The sequence below is a fragment of the Nelusetta ayraudi genome, unplaced genomic scaffold (genome assembly GCF_046127955.1).
Source record: "Nelusetta ayraudi isolate G7.1 ecotype Tasmania unplaced genomic scaffold, CSIRO-AGI_Nayr_v1 ptg000031l, whole genome shotgun sequence".
NCBI classification, from domain to species: domain Eukaryota; kingdom Metazoa; phylum Chordata; class Actinopteri; order Tetraodontiformes; family Monacanthidae; genus Nelusetta; species Nelusetta ayraudi.
The window spans coordinates 1195631-1215597 of record NW_027466081.1 but is presented as its reverse complement, the minus strand read 5'-3'; the positions used below and the strand labels follow the sequence as shown (position 1 = coordinate 1215597).

Below are 19967 nucleotides of genomic sequence, written 5' to 3'. Positions count from 1 at the left end.
ATATTGAGTTGGTCTGTTTTAAAATGTCTGTTCATAATGAAGAACATGCCTCATGAAGCATTGGAAGTCCCCTCCTGGCCTTCACAGTGGTGGACGCACACTCACTGAAGTTGCTCACCATAAACAGAGCCTCCCTGGAGTGGACGGTCAAATCACGGATGTAGATGAAAAAAACCCCAAACCTTTGACTCATTAAAGCAGCTGTACAGTTTGAAACCCATCCACAACACACTGTCTGGATACCAGAATATGAGCAGTAACTCGAGTTTGGAGACGAGGACACATGTACGGAAAAAAATAAATAACAGAAAGTGAGGGCGGGAAAGGGGGAAAGAAAGAAGAAGAAGTAGAATCGCGGAAGCGACGGCGAGCCAGAAGAAGAAGAAGAAGAAGAAGAAGAAGAAGAAGAAGAAGAAGAAGAATCGTGGAAACGACGGCGAGCCAGAGTAATAACAGACGACAGTGTGAACGCAACAGCAGGCGTGATTTTATTTATATTTATAGTTTAAACAGCGGGGAACTCCGGGGCGTCGCATGATGTTCCCGTGCTCTCCATACAGCCAGCGTGGTGAGGCTCATCAAATCACGCAGCCACTCCATACGAGACAGTATATACACTCATCATCATTACGGCCGCCATTACCGTCTGCGTATTAGCGCGCGCGCTCATAAAAAAGCAAACACGGGGAGACATGGGCCAGTGGACGCGGGGGAAGATAAAAAACAAAAAAAAACAAAAACACTGACGTACAAAGATGGAAATGCTATGTAGGAGAACATCTCTCTTTACACAAATACACACACGGACACACACACACTGCATCTATTTATAGCAAAGAAAGGCTGCCGGCTAAGGGGAGAATTGCAAACAGAGACGCGGCCTGAAGCTGACATCCTGCCCACCAGCTGTGTCAACTTAAACACAGAAAACACGGCGGAGAGAGCGCGGAGTTGCTTCAGCTGCGGCGCGCCGTGGTCGCACGACACGGGGAACACGTCCGTGCAGTGGTGGTGGGATGGGATGTAGCACGACGGCGGACAGAAGTAGCGCATCGGTTTGCAGCGCTGCTAGCTGTGAAGCGGCGGCGAGACTCTGCTCTGAGTATATTCCAATGCAGTTCGCGCAGTTATACATTTTACCTTGACACTTCACGTCGCTAAAATATTCTCTTCTTCGCTGGTGCATCGGGTTTGGTTAAATGCTGAAGCGCTGTAATGTAATCGGGTTGTTCTCGTTACGAAAAACATAAAAAACATTAAGTATGAGTTATCAAGACCAGAAAAATGGGGGGGGAAATGGAATTGTGGTAATTAAATGGTGCATTCCAAAAATCCATTAAAATTTGCAATCGGTAATCACATTTTTAACCTCAATATTGTTCCAGTCTGATGTCAGCAAAAATGAAAAGGAACTATTTTGTTGTCTTCAAATGAAAAGACACTATCATGAAATGGCGAAACAAGTGATCAGATTATTTTTTTCCCTATATTATAAATTAACATCAACTATCTACAATTTCCACATTTGATATATCTCTGCAGCAAGCGCATGGAGGAAACTGAAAATGTTCAATAGTAATAAAAAGTAATGCACAGCAATAAAGGTGGCCACTTAACTTTAAGAGTGAAGACAGCCCAACGCATCTGGCCTCCTCCCACGTGCGCACGATTAAAAAACCCCAAAGCCTGCTTCAGTTTAAGAGAAGCACCTTAATTCTGACTGCCTTACATGGACTTTGCTGCTTTCCTCCGTCCACATAGCTGAGGGTGAAATACAGCAGCATGGCAGATGAAGTCATATCTGGGCTACAACACGGAAGGCTAATAAAGTGCGTTCGGGACTCTTAGGGGCGGCTTTCTTCTCGAAGCGGAGCTGCTGAAACAGCGGCTAACAGAGAAACAAGGCAGAACACCTGCGGTCCTTCACTGCAATGTCAGGTCTTCATTGTCAACCCAGGACTCCAGCGGGGGGTAATCTCTCATGGGCAGTAGTGTTGGGATTACTCCATAAAAGTAATCCAACTACCGATTACTGATTATTCCTTAAAAAGTAAGTGAGCAACAACGACCTTCTGTGACCTTTTTACAGGTATTACGCCTGATGCGTATGCATTACATATAAGCAGTATCGTTGGGGAAAAAAAGTAATCGAATTACTCTTTAATCACTTTGTTACATAAGTAATCAATTTGTAATTACTTTAGTTAAAAAAAAAAAAAGATAAACAGTTGCTCAGTGCTTTGAAATGAACTTTATAAAGTGAAAATTTTGCAATTCCAAATATTGCCTCTGTCCTCTTAGCACGGATGAATGTTTGCTCTCTGAACACAAACTGCGCATTTCACAGAACAAACTCATGTACAGTGCCGGTGGCCCACATTGTTAAAATAATCTGCGACATTGTTGTTTTTGGTTGTTCTTCAAAATTTCAGACATTTTGTGGATAATAAGACATTTATAGCTTGCAAAATATTCCAGAAAAGTAACGGAATCGTCACTTGATAAAGTAATTGTGACGTAATTGCTAGTTTTGCCACAGTAATCCCGTTACATTACTCCTACTACATTACTTATTTTAAAAAAAGTCGTTTAATTACAGTAGTGGCTTACTTATTGATGGATTACTCGCCAATGCTGCTCATGAGTAATTACCCAATAACTTTGATACCTCCGGAAGAGCCCCCTACTCTCTTAGAACCCTCCGTCCTTTGCAACATCAACGTTTCTAGCAGATTTTCTTCTTGAAAGGGGGAAACAAAAAAGCGCAGACACCAAATCGCTTACTTTTCCGGTTCTTGCCAGTCCAGACCAGACGGGCCGGAGACACACATCACTGGCGATAAACTTTGGCACGGTGACATTTACATAATATGGGCCACTCTTTATATTCGTTTATTGCCATCGCTGCCAGGAGAGTTAATCCTGATAAAATGTTGTTAGCACAGGGACAACTGGGACGCTATTTGATGACTGATAGACACACAGTGGAAAGCTATGCCTGACTGTGTACTCTACCAGTACCGATGCTGAAACCAACCCTCTGTACTGTCGTCCTCACAGTCTCCAGTGCCCGACAACTCCATCGTGAGGCGTTCATGCTTTCCTCAAAGCGGGTGTAAATATCAGCTCCCAGTTTTAAATCTATCTTCCTGCTAAACCCCCCAAGCCCATAGTTTCCTTGTCTTCATCTCCTTCCTGTTGCCAAGTAGGACAGAAGTGATCTATAAATAGTAATTATGCCTGCCTCTGTTCCCCTCCACCTCTTCTGCTTCACTTTTGAGACAGAGAGGGAGCCCTACGCCTGTGCAAAATAACTCCAGCAGCAGCAGCAGCAGCAGCAGCAGCAGCAGCAGCATGTCCGCCCACGCTGGGCGACTCTGAACAGCGTGCGCGCACATGCTCTGGACAAAGGCACTGGCAGTTCAAATGAGAACAGCAGATGCGTTTGGTAGATAGAGCGCGAGCGAGCGGAGCAGGAGTTCCCCAGCAGGCCAAGGAAAGAGAGCCGAGCAGAAAAAACACCAATCAGTCGGCCGATGGCGACCCCACCCCCCCCACGCCCCCCCACCCCTCGCGCTCCCAGCTCTCGCACGGCTGCTTCGCGCAGGATGTGACTTTAGCTCGTGTTGCGTCTTGTTGAATATGCTTTGAATTATTCAAGGAAAAGCTGCAACGCTACAGTATATATCCCATCATATGGCCCGTGACTCAGTGTACACTTGCATCTCAAATGCAATGCAGGAAGAGGTTAATCGCTTTGCAGAGTGGAGGTTCTTAATGCACTGCTCTGCCACTGAGGATTTTCATGCAGGCTCTGTTGTGTGTCAATTCTGGACTGATTTGCCACTTGGCAGTAATGCTGGACATTCTGTATAGCTGTAAAAAAAAAAAAAAAAAAAAAAATACAAGATACGCCTTTCATTTATGACAGTCTAACGTTATTCAGCTTTCAATTGTCCATAAGATGTAAATATCTTGTTTTTCTTTTCCGTTTATACCTACAAATATTTTATTTCTATTTTTTATAACCTAATTTCTTTTAATTAATATAATTCTCCATCTTTTTACACTGTGCAGTTTGCTGCTGTAATTATGCAAATTTCCCCACTGTGGGATCAATAAAGCTCTTCTATTCCATTCGTAATTTCTCCAAAAAACTTCAACCAGACGTCAACATTTCATCTATAAAATGTACAAAAATGTCATATAATAAATGTGACTTTGTAACAGCGTTTTTGTTCCCTTGTGCAGCACCAACCACAGCAGGGGCAAGTAATAGTGGGTGAATAACTCAGTTAGCCACAGTATATATAAAATGTTTGTGAATGCGCTCCGAACCACCTCGAAGGAGGCTGAGGGAGACAAGAACAGTCGTTATTTACCACAATACAGACAGGAATGTCGTAGAGAGGTCAATTATGTGCAATATGCACTTCAAATGTTGTCCTGGCCAATCAGGTGCATTGACGAAGCCGTAACTGCAATGCACTGTGTACAGCAGAAAGTTTCAATTCTTACTCCATCCAATTTGTTATAATAGACCGATGAACCCGTTTTATTCTTTTTTTTACTTTAACAGTTGAGCCACAATGTTGTATACATACGCACGCATGCACGCACACACTCCGGGCAGATGAGCTGAGCTGAGCAAAGCAAACAATCCAGTGGAACAACACTAAGTGAGTCACTTCACTACCTGCATGATCCATTAGTAATTCTCAGCACAAGCACTCACAGAAACAAAACCCACTGACCCACAGCGCGGCAACTCCGAGACCTTTGCTAGCACCGCGCTAACGTGCTGCAAGCGCGCCACTTCTGTTACTGTGCGGGGGTGCTCTGAACCCCGGTGACAGCCGCACGATCAGACTCTACAGTAGAAGCTGGGGTCGGCCATGTTTGACTTTTAAGGTGTGCTCCACGCGATGTCTGCGGCAGGCGGGGCAATCAGCAGTTCTCTGGTGCTGTCATCAGCGCTCAGTGTTCAGTGTGGCAACTGTGGCTAAAATGTCTAAAATGCAAAAATATGTTTGTTGCTATTAGCTTCAATAGCAAAAGAATGTGTTTGTAGTTTGTTTATGATCTGCAATGTCTGCTAGAAAAAGCTTTAAATAAAGAGCCAACAGCGTTTAATGCATACGCTGAAGAAGCAACTGTGTGGTTCATGGAAACAGGCATTAGCTGCATCCGAACAGCACACCATGGTCATTATACACTCACGTTTTCGGGGAACTTTGCATGAAAAGGTGTGAAACCCTGACCCAAATCTCAACAATACGCCCCGCTGCTAAATAATATAAGAGGGGTCGGATGGAGCAGTCAATAATTAAGTGGATCCATTGTTATCGGAGGACATCCCACAGTCGGAAAGGTAAAAGACAAGTGGGCCAAGATTGTCAGAGATTAACAAGGCATTCTTTACTTGAGTCCTGCTCCCTAATTCAATGAGCGGAACGCCGCTGGACAATGAACTGCAACACTCGACACCCAGTCAGATCAAACTGACATTATATATATATATTAAACACAACACAAACATTTGACAGAACAAACTCGTGCACAGCACTGGTGCCTTTTGCACAGCCCGTATTGTTAAAATAATTAGAAGATTTCAGAAAAGTAACAAAATCGTTAACTCATAAAGTAATTACGACATAAATGACCAGTTTTGCCGCAGTAATCTAGTTACATCGCTCAGTTACTGAAAAAGTAGTTTAATTACAGCAGTGGATTAGTCAGTAATTGATCACTCGCCAACACTGGTAGCAGGTCACCCAGGCGTGTGTCTGGTCGTGTCCTACCTTGCTCCTGATCTGTCCCGAGGTGGACACTTTGCGGATGAGTTTCTGGGGGCCTTCCTGCTCCGCCTCGCTGTCGGAGGACTCATCCACGGCGCCGGAGCCAGCCACCGCTCCCACCACATTGGCATGGACACCCGCCGCAGACACCGGGCCCTTCTCTGGCTCCTGGCAAAGGGGATGCATGAGAACAATGTGCGTTACAGCGTGCGCCCGCCCGCCCGCCCGGTCCGCTTCCTTCCGGCCCTGCAGGGGGGGAGCTGCGGAGCAGCTGGGCTCTGACTTTCCTCGCAGGCATCTGTCACCGGCTCTGACATGAAAACAGCAGCATTTTTAAATGGAGCGTGCGTGGGCTGCAGTGTTGTTGGGATTACTCCCAAAAATTTTTTTTATCCAACTACTGATTACTCCTTAAAAGTAATCAAATTACTTCTTTAACTACTTTATTTCAAAAGTAATCAATTATTAATCACTTTAGTTTAAAAAAGAAAGACAGCAACAGTCGCTCAGTGTTTTGGAATGCATTTTATAAAGTGAAAATAAATCTTGCAATTCCAAATATTGCCTCCGTCCTCTTCACATGAAGGAGCGTTTGCTCTCAGAACACAAGCTGCACATTTCACAGAACAAACCCATGTACAGCACTGGTGGCCCAAACTGTTAAAACAATCTGCGACGTCGTTGTCTTTGGTTGACATTTTGTGGATAATAAGAAACATTTTTATCTTGCAAAATATTCCATAAAAGTAACAGAATCGTTACTTGATAAAGTAATGATGATATAATAACCAGTAATCCCGTTACATTACTCCATTATTAAAATAATAATAATAATTAAAAAAAAAAAAAAAAAAAGTTTAATTACAGTAGTGGATTTCTACTAATAGATTTCTCGCCAACACTGGACTGGGCTAGTGTCGGGATGTGGCACAACAATAATGAGGATCCGCGGAACGTAAACCTCCTCCACCTTCATCCACATCCCCGCTTCGCCGATGTTTACGCCCGCAGCCTGCAGCCCGAACCGAGGCTCGCAGCGCCTTTCATCCGCTCCGCTAACCCACAGGACCATGTCCACGATATGGGGGAGACCCTAGCGGCAGTTTTACATATGTCAAGCATTACATCAAAAATAAAAAAGGAGCACTTTTACTCCCTGAATGTATTTCCCCCCATCAATATTAGACGGGCATCAGCTCCGCTATTTCCCGACCTGTCGTGTTTGGTACTAAATCATCGCGCAAACGCACGAGATCGTCGTGGCTATATTGCTTCTTGTTTCACCGAATGTCTTAAAACTCCGAAATGCAGTGATTTTCCAGTGAGGTACAGTTAAAACTGCCTTTCCGTCGCTGAGAGAATGACCACCGGACTTGGGGTCAAAATAGGAAATGGGCTGATTCAGGTGAATCCACTTAACCGCACTTTAGCTGATCGAAAGCGTCGAAACTTAAAAATCAATATGAGGATGTTAAAAAAAAAACAAAAACAACAAAAAAAAAACCCAGCCTGTTCGATTTAACGGCAGCCTCTCTACAAATCACGACCAGCCAGAGGGAAGCACGCCGCGCAAATGGAGATGAACGCCTCCGAGACGAGCGACCGAGCTGTTAAGTTAAACAGAGAGATGTACCAGCATGTGTTTAGTAGTTTGTTTTTTATCAACTGCAGCGACATAACATACTTGTTTATGGTTTGGTTTGGGTTGGCTATGTTTAAACGAAGAAACAACATATACATAAACGTTTTTTCTTTGTTTTTTTTTAGTAAACTTTTACCAACCAGTTCCTCCCAAGCAGGACTGCGGGTGTAATGGTAGACCTCCTCCATGGTGCCCGGACCTCTCTGTCCACTCCGGGGGGAAAGGAGGGAAGGAAACGAGCCGGGGAGAGGTGAAGGGAATTCGGACTCTGCTACTGCCCACTCATAAGCACGCCGCCGCCGCCGCCGCGGACTAGAGGGACTTCATTCACGCCCCTTGTCCTTGTCTCCGGTATCACCACCACGGCTCTCTCCCAGACTGCTTCCCGTGCCTCCGCGCGGTCCCTTCGCTCGGTTCCTTCCACTGCCCAGCCTAGCGGCGCCCCACGTGATAAATGTCAAAGCGAGGCTCACGCGCGCGCACACCGCGAGCTGAGGAGGCGCGAGAATGACTGGGCGCGTGGGCACGTCGTACGCCAAGCCTCGATTTAAATTTCCCCAAGCGGTCGCCCCTTGTTATTGCATGTGGAATAACGCACACACATGGTTTGAAAAATCAATAGGATTCTTGTACCCTTTCATTGCCGTCGCTGGACATAACGTATAAATCTAAATATTTATTTATGTGTCTCTAACGTTTAAATTTAATTCAACTTCATACTCAAATGTAGGCAACTATACGCAAAAATGTACACTGTAAAACAGTCTTGTTTCCTGAAAGAAAATGAAATGTGTTTTTTTGTTATGTTTCTACTATTAGAACATACACCAAATACCGGTGTGTGTGTGTGTGTGTGTGTGTGTGTGTGTGTGTGTGTGTGTGTGTGTGTGCGAGAGAGAGAGAGAGAGAGAGAGAGAGAGAGAGAGAGAGAGAGAGAGAGAGAGAGAGAGAGAGGGAGAGAGAGAGAGAGAGAGAGAAACCCGTTAATATAATTGTTCCGCCCTAGTAAGAAAATATACTTACTATCATATTTTATTTCTCGCTAACCTAGCATTAATTTACGGAAAAATAACATCAGGGCAACGCAGTGAAGCATTAACCTTCAGTTTACACTGCAGTTTGAAAATTTTGTAAAAAAAAATAAATAAATAAGGGATCGGAACGTCGTAACAGGGGCAAAAGAGGAAAGACGGAAGAGCATGGCAACGGACATTTCGTCCCTCCCATATTATCTTCCGACTTCGAACTGTGTTGACACGTTATGAAATGGGGCCAAGGCCGACGATAAGGACACAACTTCTTCGAAAATTTCAAGTCATGCTATAGTCGTCACCTCTGTAGTTCAAGTATGCATTCCTACGTATTATGTGGCGGCTCCGCAGCGTCCATCGCGTCGAGAAGAATGCGGAATATTTTGGGTGCTGTCCTAGGAAGAGACGGCTGGATGTGGAAAACGCATGAGGTCAAACTCCTCAACACATCCTCAGGTGACTTGCTTATTCTTAATCAAGACTGTCACTCAACTGTCAATTCAAGCGAACTTAACATAATGCACAGTGTCTTGACTGCATGGAGGCTTGTTTTTCGTCATCTATAAACTGTTTGTTGAAGTGAGAAACTTAGGTGTGAGATTAGAAACTGCAGTCCGTCATTTAATTCCGTTTATAAACAAACCTAATGCTTGGTGGCTGACACAAAAGTAGGTGTTGTGTAGTTGGTCTACGAGGGGATTTCGGGAGAACGGCCGAGTACCAAAGCCATCCACTTGCAGGGGAAAGGTCGATGGCAAGTGCGTTTCAAGTCCAGACCCAGCTAGCCCCAGTTTCACTAATAATTAGCTTCTTGTATATGAATATCGTATTATTGTAGATGCTTTGCAAAAAGTAAATTATTGCCATGGTTTAATTTCAGAGCAACAGGGTCAGGGCCACGTTCATGGGTTGGATGATGCAATTCTTTGACATTCTTTTGGATAATGAGGAAACGTGTGAATTTTATGCCTTCATTGCCGTTTAGAAAATGCCTTTCCTTTCTGACAATGTTGAAAATGTCCCCCTTGAATTCAGATGTTACAGAGCACAACAACAGTGTTGGAGAAACGCCTGACAATAAACTGTCCATCACAATAGAAAGTCAGATACAAAATATACTTACATTGTTGTTTTACAGCTCTTCCAGGCATCAGTCATTTAAATAAAGACAAAGTATTATTTTTCATGAAAAAAAAAATAGACTAGACTTTCTGATGGCCATGTTGGTGTATTTTTGCATACAGATTGTTTTCTCAGTTGAGCCGTCTTATCACCACAAGGTAAAATGTGGATTTGACGGTTCCCTTTTGTATCAACATAATTGAATTGTTATTAATCATTATATCAATTTTCATTGATGGATTGTTACAAAACTGCAAGCAAATTTCACAAAAGATTACTTATTCGAGGAGTAATCAGTAGTTGGATTACTTTTTTTTGGATTAATCCCAACAACACCGATAACCAGGAAAGAATCATATTAATTAATAAAGAAAATATATATTAACATCCCCTTTGTTGCAAGTATTGTCATGTGTGAAGACTTTTTGCTACTGTTGAGATGTGGCTACAGAATGTTGTCCCATATTGTCGTCGCGTTCAGATGGCTTTGTGGTGACAAACCTTGTTTTCCCAGCAATGGAGATGTCCCCCCGTCCCCACTTTGACGCTTCCCCCCACCCAAAAGTCTTGCAATCAGCAATCGGCAGAGTGTTCTCAACGTCAGCTCCAAACTCCATCCTTTAGAATCAGAAGATGTGGTCCATCAGAAGCTAACAACAGTAGATACACAAACAACTGAAGAAACCTTACATATGCTTACGATAACAATAAATATTGGGATGGTGGAGATATGCTTGCTGGTGGTGGTTAGTCAGAGGGGCTGTCAGTCTGCCCCAGGCTTCACACCACCACTGGGAATGTGGTGTAAATGGTGGTGAATGATGGTTTAATATGGCTCTAGATGCCTTGGAAAGTGTGTTATAATTCCAAGGCATTTTTGGTATTATTATGTGGTTGACAGATCAAACACAAAGGAACATGTTTATATTCAATGATAGACATCTAAGGATACTTGTCAGACCATCATTGCTCTGATGAAGGCCTACTGAAGCAGAAAGACTAGCACGATCTGTGCACTTTGCCAAAATGAAATTGGTTTGATTGCGATCCGTCAATCTGTTTTGTTTTGTTTAGAGTTGGGGTATGGTGCCATACATCCTTTGGTGTTTATCTTGGAATATATACCTTTAGCACAAAGGAATTTCAATTATGGCAGGCGTGACCTACTTCTCTTTTGTAATAACATTTTTGTGATTGTTTTGCAACCACATTAGTTCTTTGTCATAGAACCATGGTGCCTGAATGCTGGTCTGCTTATTCTCACCTAACTTGCTGTTTGGGGTCTGCGACTCTGACTCTCATAGTTGTTTGTTAGAGCAGGACTATGTACCTTTTCTACCCTAGTATGGTAATGATCATCACCCAGAGAGAATGGACTCAAGCCATTGGCACAGGGAACCAAACAGTGTAGTTTCGTATATATCAGACTTTTTATAAACTCCTTTTAACATTTCCTCCACTTCTTTTATAAACTCCTTTTAACATTTCCTCCACTTCTTTTGCAAACTCTGTCCACGCACTCCTAGTTCTTGGAAGGACAACTTCTGCTAGAAAGTGTGATGTTCCAGTCCATCTGTTCAGCTTCTGCCTCCGTATCTGTGTGTCCTTCTCCTTTGAAAGCTTCAGCTGAGTGTGCCAAGCGAGCACCCGCAATCGTCCCCTGTGTGCATTTGTTAATTAGTGTGTTCACCGGCAAGTGATGGCCGCTAAAACTGAATTATTTTCACTTGGTCTTTGCAGGGGACACCTTGAAGATTGGAGATATTGCATACAAACTCAAAAAACCTCAGAATCCAGAACTGGTTCCTGTCAAACACAGTATGTGATTCTGTCTTTTCTTTTGCACAAACTGTAACTACTATGTATGAAATAAAATTTAAAAAAAAGTTGCAATTGATTTAACGAGTTCTTTAAATATTTCTTTCCTTTTGATTTGCCAGTTTCAGAATCTCTCCCCCAAGCAGTTGTTCAACACCTACGCTGGATAATGCAGAAAGACCTTTTGGGTCAGGATGTGTTTCTCATTGGTCCCCCAGGACCCCTTAGGCGATCAATTGCTATGCAATATCTTGTGAGTATATTTTTTAAACTCCTACACACACTGTAAAGTGGGCAAAAAAAAATCAGTATTCGTGTCCTTGTATGTAAATGGTGCAGTTATTTAAATCTTGTCTTTCTGAAACCATCTAGGAACTCACTAAAAGGGAAGTTGAGTATGTGGCCTTGTCCAGGGACACCACAGAAACCGACCTGAAGCAGAGGAGAGAGATCCGCTCAGGGACGGCCTACTACATCGACCAGGTAAATCCAATCTCGTGCATTCCAGGGTTGTGGCATTTTCAAGCACAGATTGAATTAATGTTCAATGCAAATCACTTCCCGCTATGAAAATTGAAGAATTTTGATGAATTGAACTCCAACAGCTAATTGTAATTTTCTTTGTATAGTTGTGGCAAGTATGATGATATAAACGGCACAGTAAATAACATGATGATGAGATGATATATGGGACAGCTCATAAATTTTGTGAATAGTGAAATACAAATTTTTTTTTTGTATTTTTTTGTTTTTTCTTGAAATTGTTTGCTGATAAATGAATGATTTCCTGTTATTTAGTCTGTATTGTTCTATTGAGGAACTGCAGTTTGAAATGTCCACTTGGCACTGATGCACTGCCACTGACTCACAGTTTTAATAACGCTCCAACGTCGACTCTTTCTGTAGTGACACTCGATATTATTTAGCCCGCCCAAAAAGAAGGGATAAGATTTTCGGAAATTACGTAATCAGTACACTGGAAATGTAAATTAAGTCTCAGAATGGTTTGAGCTTCGGACATTGTGATGTCTCTTTCATTAACAAGTGACTTTCAAGAACACTGAAAGTCAACTTTGAAATATGTTCATGGTTTATGTCTCTAGTTTTCTGTTCCGCCGAAACGTGCAAAAGCTCTTCTTCTCTTGTCGCGTCTCAATGATGAAGACGATACGCTGCACCAACTGTGCCACGTTTTGATCAGATGAGTTTTGCACAAGCGTACACCCACTCTGCCTGTTGACTTTGCAAGTTAAGTAACCATGGAGACTCACAGTTTCATTATCCGGGCTGGCGGCGCCAGTGAGAACTCACTGTTCATCTCCAATTGTTTCTCACGGATAAAAATAATTTCTTGTCGGTGGGTGTCAAGGTACGAACGGAAGCAAGTCATCGTGAATTGCATGTTGTGTAATGAAGTCATTACCGCAAGGGTAAATAGTACACACACTACATAGAATACGTATAAAAACGTGCTCTTTTATTATGATTATTTGAATCGGTATAGTGGACACACAGCAGAGTGTTTTCTTCGTTTCTCTCAACACTTCTCTCTCTCAACGCCGTCTCTTCACTCGCCCTGGTCCGGCCGGCGACGCAGTGGTGTCAGCGCACAGTGAGCACTGCTCGATAACGTATCCTTGGGGAAAGGAGAGCGAGCCCTCTTCAATTCCCCCACGGCTGACTGGTTTCCCACCAGCTCATCAAAATAAAAAGAGGCGGCCATTGTCTCCATGGAGTCGGCTCATGAATATTTGAGACACGCGCAGAAGGTGTTGTTTACTGGACGGGCTGGCGCGGCGCCGGGAGGTACGCGGTTGCGACGTCGATTCCAGAAACGGAAACGGAACTTTGCCGCCGCATTTTATTTATTTTTTTTCCCCGTTGTCTTCATTTGAGATGTACGTTGAATTTTGTTTGGGGCTTAATTATTGCAGGCTGATTGCCGGCCTGCTCTTGTCAAATGGAATTTGCAGACTATTAATCACACCGTGTCAAACCCGTGGGTGTAATTAGTTAAAAAAAAAATATATATATATATATATAAAAAAAAACAAACTGTCCCATATTGGAGACAATCCTGGACATGTGCGGGTGCGGCGTTCCTTTTTGAGGAAACTTTGGCACGGTTAAAGACGTGAGTTTGTGGGTTAACTAGAACGTCAGAATATTCCTCAGTGCCCTGTGCTGATTTTCAGTCCTATATTGAGACTTGGTGTGATGGGAAGGGAGGGTCATTCCCACCGTCTCACTCTCTTTTGCAGCACTTGTTTTTCATCGCTCTCGCGTTATCACAGGTACCACTCCTCGCATTGCAGCCAGAGCGGCGTTGCTGTTTTTCCACAGAGCACATGACCTTATATGATTGGGGATCATGCATCGGTCTATTTGCGCTTGTATGGCTCGGGCTTTGGCATCATCATCATGTGATTATCTGTTCACAGCCTACTGCGTATGTAAGAAGGATAACTGGAAGACCAGCCGTCGAGACCAGAATCAGAAAGAGTTCATTTCCTGGCATCGATACAGGCGCTCGAAGGGGGAAATGCTCAAAGTGTGATGCGTGTAGCTCTCTCTCTTTTTTTTTATTTCTTTTTTACACCAGAACAAACAGCTTGACGTCATGCACACACACTCCCAGTTCCTTCAGTCTCGCCGTCATCAGGCTTGTCTCTACTTGAAGAAAGCAGCTGTGGGTGCCCCATTGGATGAGAGGAGTTCACACAGATGACGTGTTCACGACACAGTTATATAGTTTCATTTTTTTTGTTTGTTCTTCAACAACATGATCCAACTGCGATCCCAAAGGATCAGAGGGTGAATTCTATCCCCCATTTGGTGCCCAACCCATCAGTTAAGTCAACAAAGCTGTTCCCTAAATTACATTCATCCACTGTTTGTGACAGTACGTCAGCACAAAGTTGTGATGTTATTGATATATGGGACATTACCATTGAACGCATGTAACAGCGTGAGTAGGTGAGTGAACTGCACACACGGTGATTGTAGAATTAAGCAGTCCATTGCGGTCAGTGTTGTTTGTTTTGTTTGTAATATCATTTTGTACATTATTGTTACGAAGGTGGAGGGTTTGTTCGAATGTAATATTTTGAGTGTGTAAATGGGAAGTATGCTTTAATGGTGTATATCTGTTGTAACGGCACTGGTGAACCACTAGGGGGTTTTGAGGTTCCCCTCCTTAATGGTTCGCGCCAATTGTCTTTGGTGGGCTGTTGTATATAAGCAGCCCATTCACTTCCCTAGCGGTGGGTAGAGAAGAGCAGGGCGGTGCTAGCATAATGCAAGGCTAAGCTACCTCCCGTGTTGGAATTTTTGTGTTTTCTTTTTTGTGTGCAAAAAAAAAAAAAAATTAGACAAAAATAAGACTTTTCTGGCATTTAACCTGCTTTATGTATCAACCTCTGCTACCTAAGTCTGGTTTGCCCTGATCCCCATTCACGTGGGGAGGCCGCGTCGGTCCCCCACAAACCGGTTCTGAAAAACCCGGGGGTTACTCGTTTACTTAAAAAGAGAGAGAGAGAGAGAGAAAAAAAAAGGATGTTCTGTCATTTCTGCATGTTAACTCGTTTGAGCTGCACCACAGGCTTGAGACTGCGTTATTTTTGTTTTCTGTCCCGTGGATTCTTCCCCAACATGGCTAAATCTCTGCCCAGCTTCCCAGTAACGGCTCGGATGCCCTTTCCCCCGGCTTTCCCGTCTCTCGCCCGCCTGCCTCGCATACATTTTGGACAATTATCTGATTACAGTGTTTGAGCTGAAAATGGATGGCGAGTTAAATATAGAACATCTGGTCCTCACTCTAGTTTTATGGCTTTACTTCCCACTCAACCTGCCGTGTATTTACATGTTAACCTAATTATATGGGCACTTGCTTGCGGTCTGCCCAAACAGCTAGAGTTTCCTGTGCTTTGACGTCAGCACAGCAGCGCTTTTTGATGCAAAAAATGTTTGTCTTCGACAGCACACACACACACACACACACACGCACGCACGCACGCACGCACACACACACATGCTGTACAGACTAAAGTTAGTACGCTTTAAACCCAGCGTTAAGTTAAATAAAACCTTCATCCCTAAAAATTGCAGTTTTCAAGCTGAGTTTGGAGCATTTTGGAGGAGAATCTCCATGAATTGTAAGTTATAAGTGACGGCCTTAAAGGAGGACTGTAGGCTCCGTGGGCTGATGCTCAGCTAATTGTCAATTGTTTTAAGTGGCTACGGCTTGGCGGACGCGTACACGGGCTCAAAGGTCACGCTGCACAGTCGAGCAGTAAATCTGACCTGAGGTTGAACTGACTGCACTGGGAGGAGGGTGATAAAGTCGCCACTCTTCCACCAATTCCTCCCTCCCTGCCTGCCTCTCTCTCGCTGCGGCCCCCACTGCGCGGTGCACCGACCGGTCTGATGTCAGCGGTTCGTCTCCAGCTCTCACGTGTCGTTGTCACAGTGTGCCGTCAGGGCTGCGACCCAAGGGCGAGTCCTGGTCCTGGAGGGGCTGGAGAAGGCCGAGAGGAACGTCCTGCCGGTCCTCAACAACCTGCTGGAGAACAGAGAGATGCAGCTGGAGGACGGACGCTTCCTGATGTCAGCCGAGCGCTATGACAAGCTGCTGCAGGTCAGAGGGGAAACACCTGCCAGCTGGCGCTAACAAGAATCATCATGGTCATCATCAAATTATTTATCAAGGATTCAAATACTGGAGATGAAATGAATGAAAAATAAGCAGGATACACACACTCCACTTTTTGAGTTTCATCTCTGTTTTGCACAATCACAAGGCAGTTACTCACACATGTACCAGGTTTGGAAGGGTAATGCCTCGGCCCATTGCAGGAACACACGAAAGAGGAGCTGGACAGCTGGAAGATTGTCCGCGTGAGTGAGGACTTTCGAGTGATCGCGCTCGGGCTTCCCGTTCCCAAGTTTAAGGGCAACCCCCTGGATCCTCCTCTACGCTCTCGCTTCCAGGCCAGAGATATTTATTACCTGCCTTTCAAGGTCAGTCCAAGGATGAGCAAATGATCGCTCATTGAACGTGTTTATAAACATGGACTAGTTTTTCTTTCTGTGCTATTCGGAAAAAGCTGCGCCACAAAGATTAGACCGTCACTCATAAAGTGAGGGTCATTTCCAATCGATACAACCGCACTCCTCAGAATATCCCGAAACTTAAGTTTGCACACTCATGTTCTCTTACAGGATCAGTTGGAGCAGTTGTACAACGCAAGTCCCAACATTGCTGCTGAAAGGTAAAAACCATAAAAGAAAAGTTTACAAAAAGTGATATTTCACCCATGCACACTACTCAGCACCTTTTGATTGTAGGCTCTGGTGAAGAGAGCCTATTTCACGAGTTTCACCATCAGAATTAACCACAGACTAGAAACTCCATTAGAATAGAGTCTCTGTACTGCCAGTGTGATGGAGATAAAAGTTAAATTTGACCAAAAACATTGATGTTGACGCAAACACACCAGAAAACACGCAAGCAAACAGAAGATTCACCGTTGCCTTCCAGCTGCAACCACATAAAGGCTTTGGTATAGATTTATAAAAGCGGCTCCCCTGTGCTAGTGATGCCCGTCAGCATCTGAGGGCAGGTAAACATAGTCAGCTGTGTTGCATTGTGCCAATGCTGTTGGCTGTTTTAGGTAAATATAGACTGCCATGTTTTGTCAGAATATTCTTATGTTGGTTGTAGCATGTACAACACTGTATTAGATGCAGTGCTTGACTGTGCAAAAAGAGCTAATACTCTAGATTGTAAAAAAAAAAAAAAAAAAAAAAAAAAATCTAAAGAAAAAACATCTGCTGTTTTTTAAGTTATAGATAGGAGTGTTTAGAATTGCAGAAATGTTCACGAAACAATAAAGAAAAAACAATTTGGAATTTTGATTATAGTTTAATTTTAATTCTCAACATTAATGTATTTTTTGAGCATCCAGTCTTTTAATTATCACTCATTCTGCTGCGTCCTGGCTGCCAGAGTGTCCCAGATGCTGTCACTGGCCACCACACTTTGCTCTCAAGAGTCATCCAGTCTCGGGCTTCCTGAATTTCCTGTGGACAACCTGTCTCCTGCCCTGCACGTGCTGGTACCTGATCGTTTTTTTGTTTTTTTAAATTACCGTTTCTGGGAAAAAAAAAAAAAAAAAAAGAGAGAGAGAGGATGCTGAAAAGGCTCCCCCCCCCTTGTGTTGTTGCAGAATACCTTCCCCATGATGTCCTCTCAGCAACTCATCCACAGACTTTACCCCTATCGGAGCATCCTGGGCAAGGAGGGACACACCGCAGTGGAGAACGTACTCAGTGTAGGCCGAGATGTTAACTCCTCAACGCTTTCAGTGGAATGTATAGATACTCGTTACGCACCCCTGTTGATAATATGCATCGATCTTGACCTGCGTTCACTCTTCTGTAGAAATTTGAGCTTTTGGATGGTCGTCATCAACCTGCACCAAGCTCGGTCGTGAATGTGTCCAAAGCCCTGGATGTTGAAGGCCTTGCAGATGTCACGCTGCGTATTGCGGACAAAGACATCGCATTCCAGGTATTCCCAGAGGGAAATTTTTTTTTTTTTTTCAAACTCCTTTTTAATTCTCCCACTGTAAATAGTTGGCTGCAGCAGTCATTTGCACCACGTAACTGCGATATAATTTTAAGTGTGTGTGTGCGCAGGAAACATAGGAGAGAAGAAGAGGGGGCATTTGTAAAATACAAGAATATAGTGCAGCAGTATTTCCTTTCAGCTGTGAAAGTGTATAGAATGTAAATCCTAATAATCAATCCAATAATCTAGATCTGACACATCTACACAGATTTCATGTACAGCGTTGTGGAATATAGTAAATACCACAGTAGTGCACAAATATACTGTGGATCTGGATGAGGATGGTAATGTTACTGTTGAATATGCAATTTCTCATTGCCGCTGAATGTCAATGAATTTATACATTTTTGTCTGCCCTAAGAAATATGCACACATTTTTCATACAAATAAGAATATTTTATACATATTATAATAAAATAAATATATGACATAATAAGAAAACGTAACATTTGCAATTACAGCATATTTAGAGAAATTGATCAGGTCACTCCATGGTGAGAACAGTGCAACCTCCAACTTTCTGCAAAATTTAAAAGCCCAGATGTCTTTAATATTATTGGATGAAGTGCAGAGTTTTTTAAAATGACAAAATGTCAAAGTAAAAAATAAAAATAAAAGATAAATGAATACAAACAACAAGGGCTGGTGTTGTGATTCTGATTAGAGATGGTTAAACTCCAGTGGTTTAGATTCTCTGTCTATGTAACGGTCTTCATTGAGGACATGTCCATTGAACTTCTTCACTTTATTCCAAGAAAAATCAGTTTCATCCTGAAAGTGTAACAGGGAAAAAGTAGGTTCTCGTTCTCTTTGCCAACAGGGATTGTTCACATCAAATAATAATAACCCGGTTATATACTGCTCTCCGGGAACATTTGAGTAAACTCCATGTCATTGCTTTCAGTCACTGATGTCTTTGATCCTGTGCCCTTCCTTAGGTTCCAGCAGGTTCTAAAGCGCCGCGTCCACCCAAAAGTAGCCAAGCGTTCATCAGCACAGCGAGCCAGTCCCAGCTCATTGCCGAGATGATGCAGTCGCACATGACCAAGGACATGTGTCTGATTGGAGCCAAGGTATTCGGTGCATTTTGCACACCATCACTAAAACTACAGACAGTGGGGCTCTCTTGTCTCAACGGCAGTTTTGCGTCCGTTTGTTTTTCTCCAGGGTTGCGGCAAGTCAGTGGTTGCAAGGGAGTTTGCCGCCATGCTCGGTTACAGCGTAGAGCCCGTCATGCTGTACCAGGTAAATAGAAACATCTCAGTTCCTGTGCATTTCCCCGCGTTAACTCCGTATGGCAGTGTGGCAGCGGCTTGAAGATTGCAGCCTCAGAAGACAGAAGAGAGCGCTGAGTCAATTCCAGGAGAAAATGACAATGGAATAATGGAAAAACAAAATACAAGAACGGTTGATGGTGTTGCGTGGATTGCATTGGAGACAAGTCAGTGGCTCAGGAAGGAAGTGGCTGCATAATAAAGTTGTGTGGATTGAAAGTCTAAAGTTAGAGCGACAGTAAGTTACAGGGTCAAACTGTAGAGTTACAATACAAATGATAATAGTATTTACAATATAGTAACAGTAAGAAAAGATAAAACTGCTGTTATTTTCATGAGTCCATCATTCCAATTCTTCACTCCTGGAAAGTTGCACCCATGTGCAAGCATATGCGCACTCCAGCAGACATGTGTTTGTGTGTGTGTGTAATTCCTGTGGAATGCAGGCAGCCGCGCACCGATCGTGCAGGAAGCTGGTGCACCGTGGCCCCCATTACCGAGTCACGCCGCGGCTATTTTTAGCAGGTGGAGGTCAGAGGTGACCTGTGCTACGGGAGTTGTGGAATCCTCCAGCAAGGCAATGCGTCTTGTGTGCTCTGACAAGACGAGTCCCACTTTGGGAAAACCCCCTTTTTTGGAAATCAAAGTCAA

At 43.5% G+C, this 19967-nt stretch overlaps 2 protein-coding genes across 9 annotated transcripts in view; one reads left to right on the top strand and one right to left on the bottom strand.

The window, feature by feature from the left end:
* Positions 1-7926, bottom strand: part of dgkh (diacylglycerol kinase, eta) — a 50915-nt gene extending 42989 nt beyond the window's left edge. For 4 of the 8 annotated variants that reach the window (XR_012927262.1, XR_012927261.1, XM_076030761.1 and 1 more), the window contains exons 1-2: positions 7581-7926; positions 5802-5966 (exon numbers count right to left, since the gene is read on the bottom strand). Coding sequence is in view for 6 of the 8 variants with exons in the window: in XM_076030761.1 (XP_075886876.1) it covers positions 5802-5966; positions 7581-7628 (213 nt within the window). In the remaining 2 variants the exon portion in view is untranslated. The remainder of the gene's footprint in view (positions 1-5801; positions 5967-7580) is intronic. The other 4 variants (XM_076030760.1, XM_076030762.1, XM_076030764.1 and 1 more) reach the window with 1 other exon arrangement.
* A 732-nt stretch (positions 7927-8658) lies between these two features.
* vwa8 (von Willebrand factor A domain containing 8) overlaps positions 8659-19967 on the top strand; it is a 62496-nt gene continuing 51187 nt past the window's right edge. Inside the window, exons 1-12 of the mRNA XM_076030777.1 lie at positions 8659-8927; positions 11334-11411; positions 11534-11664; positions 11784-11894; positions 15880-16047; positions 16266-16430; positions 16632-16681; positions 17419-17527; positions 17639-17743; positions 17854-17982; positions 18981-19115; positions 19210-19287. Of these exons, the coding sequence (XP_075886892.1) occupies positions 8789-8927; positions 11334-11411; positions 11534-11664; positions 11784-11894; positions 15880-16047; positions 16266-16430; positions 16632-16681; positions 17419-17527; positions 17639-17743; positions 17854-17982; positions 18981-19115; positions 19210-19287 (1398 nt within the window). The 5' untranslated portion in view covers positions 8659-8788. The remainder of the gene's footprint in view (positions 8928-11333; positions 11412-11533; positions 11665-11783; positions 11895-15879; positions 16048-16265; positions 16431-16631; positions 16682-17418; positions 17528-17638; positions 17744-17853; positions 17983-18980; positions 19116-19209; positions 19288-19967) is intronic.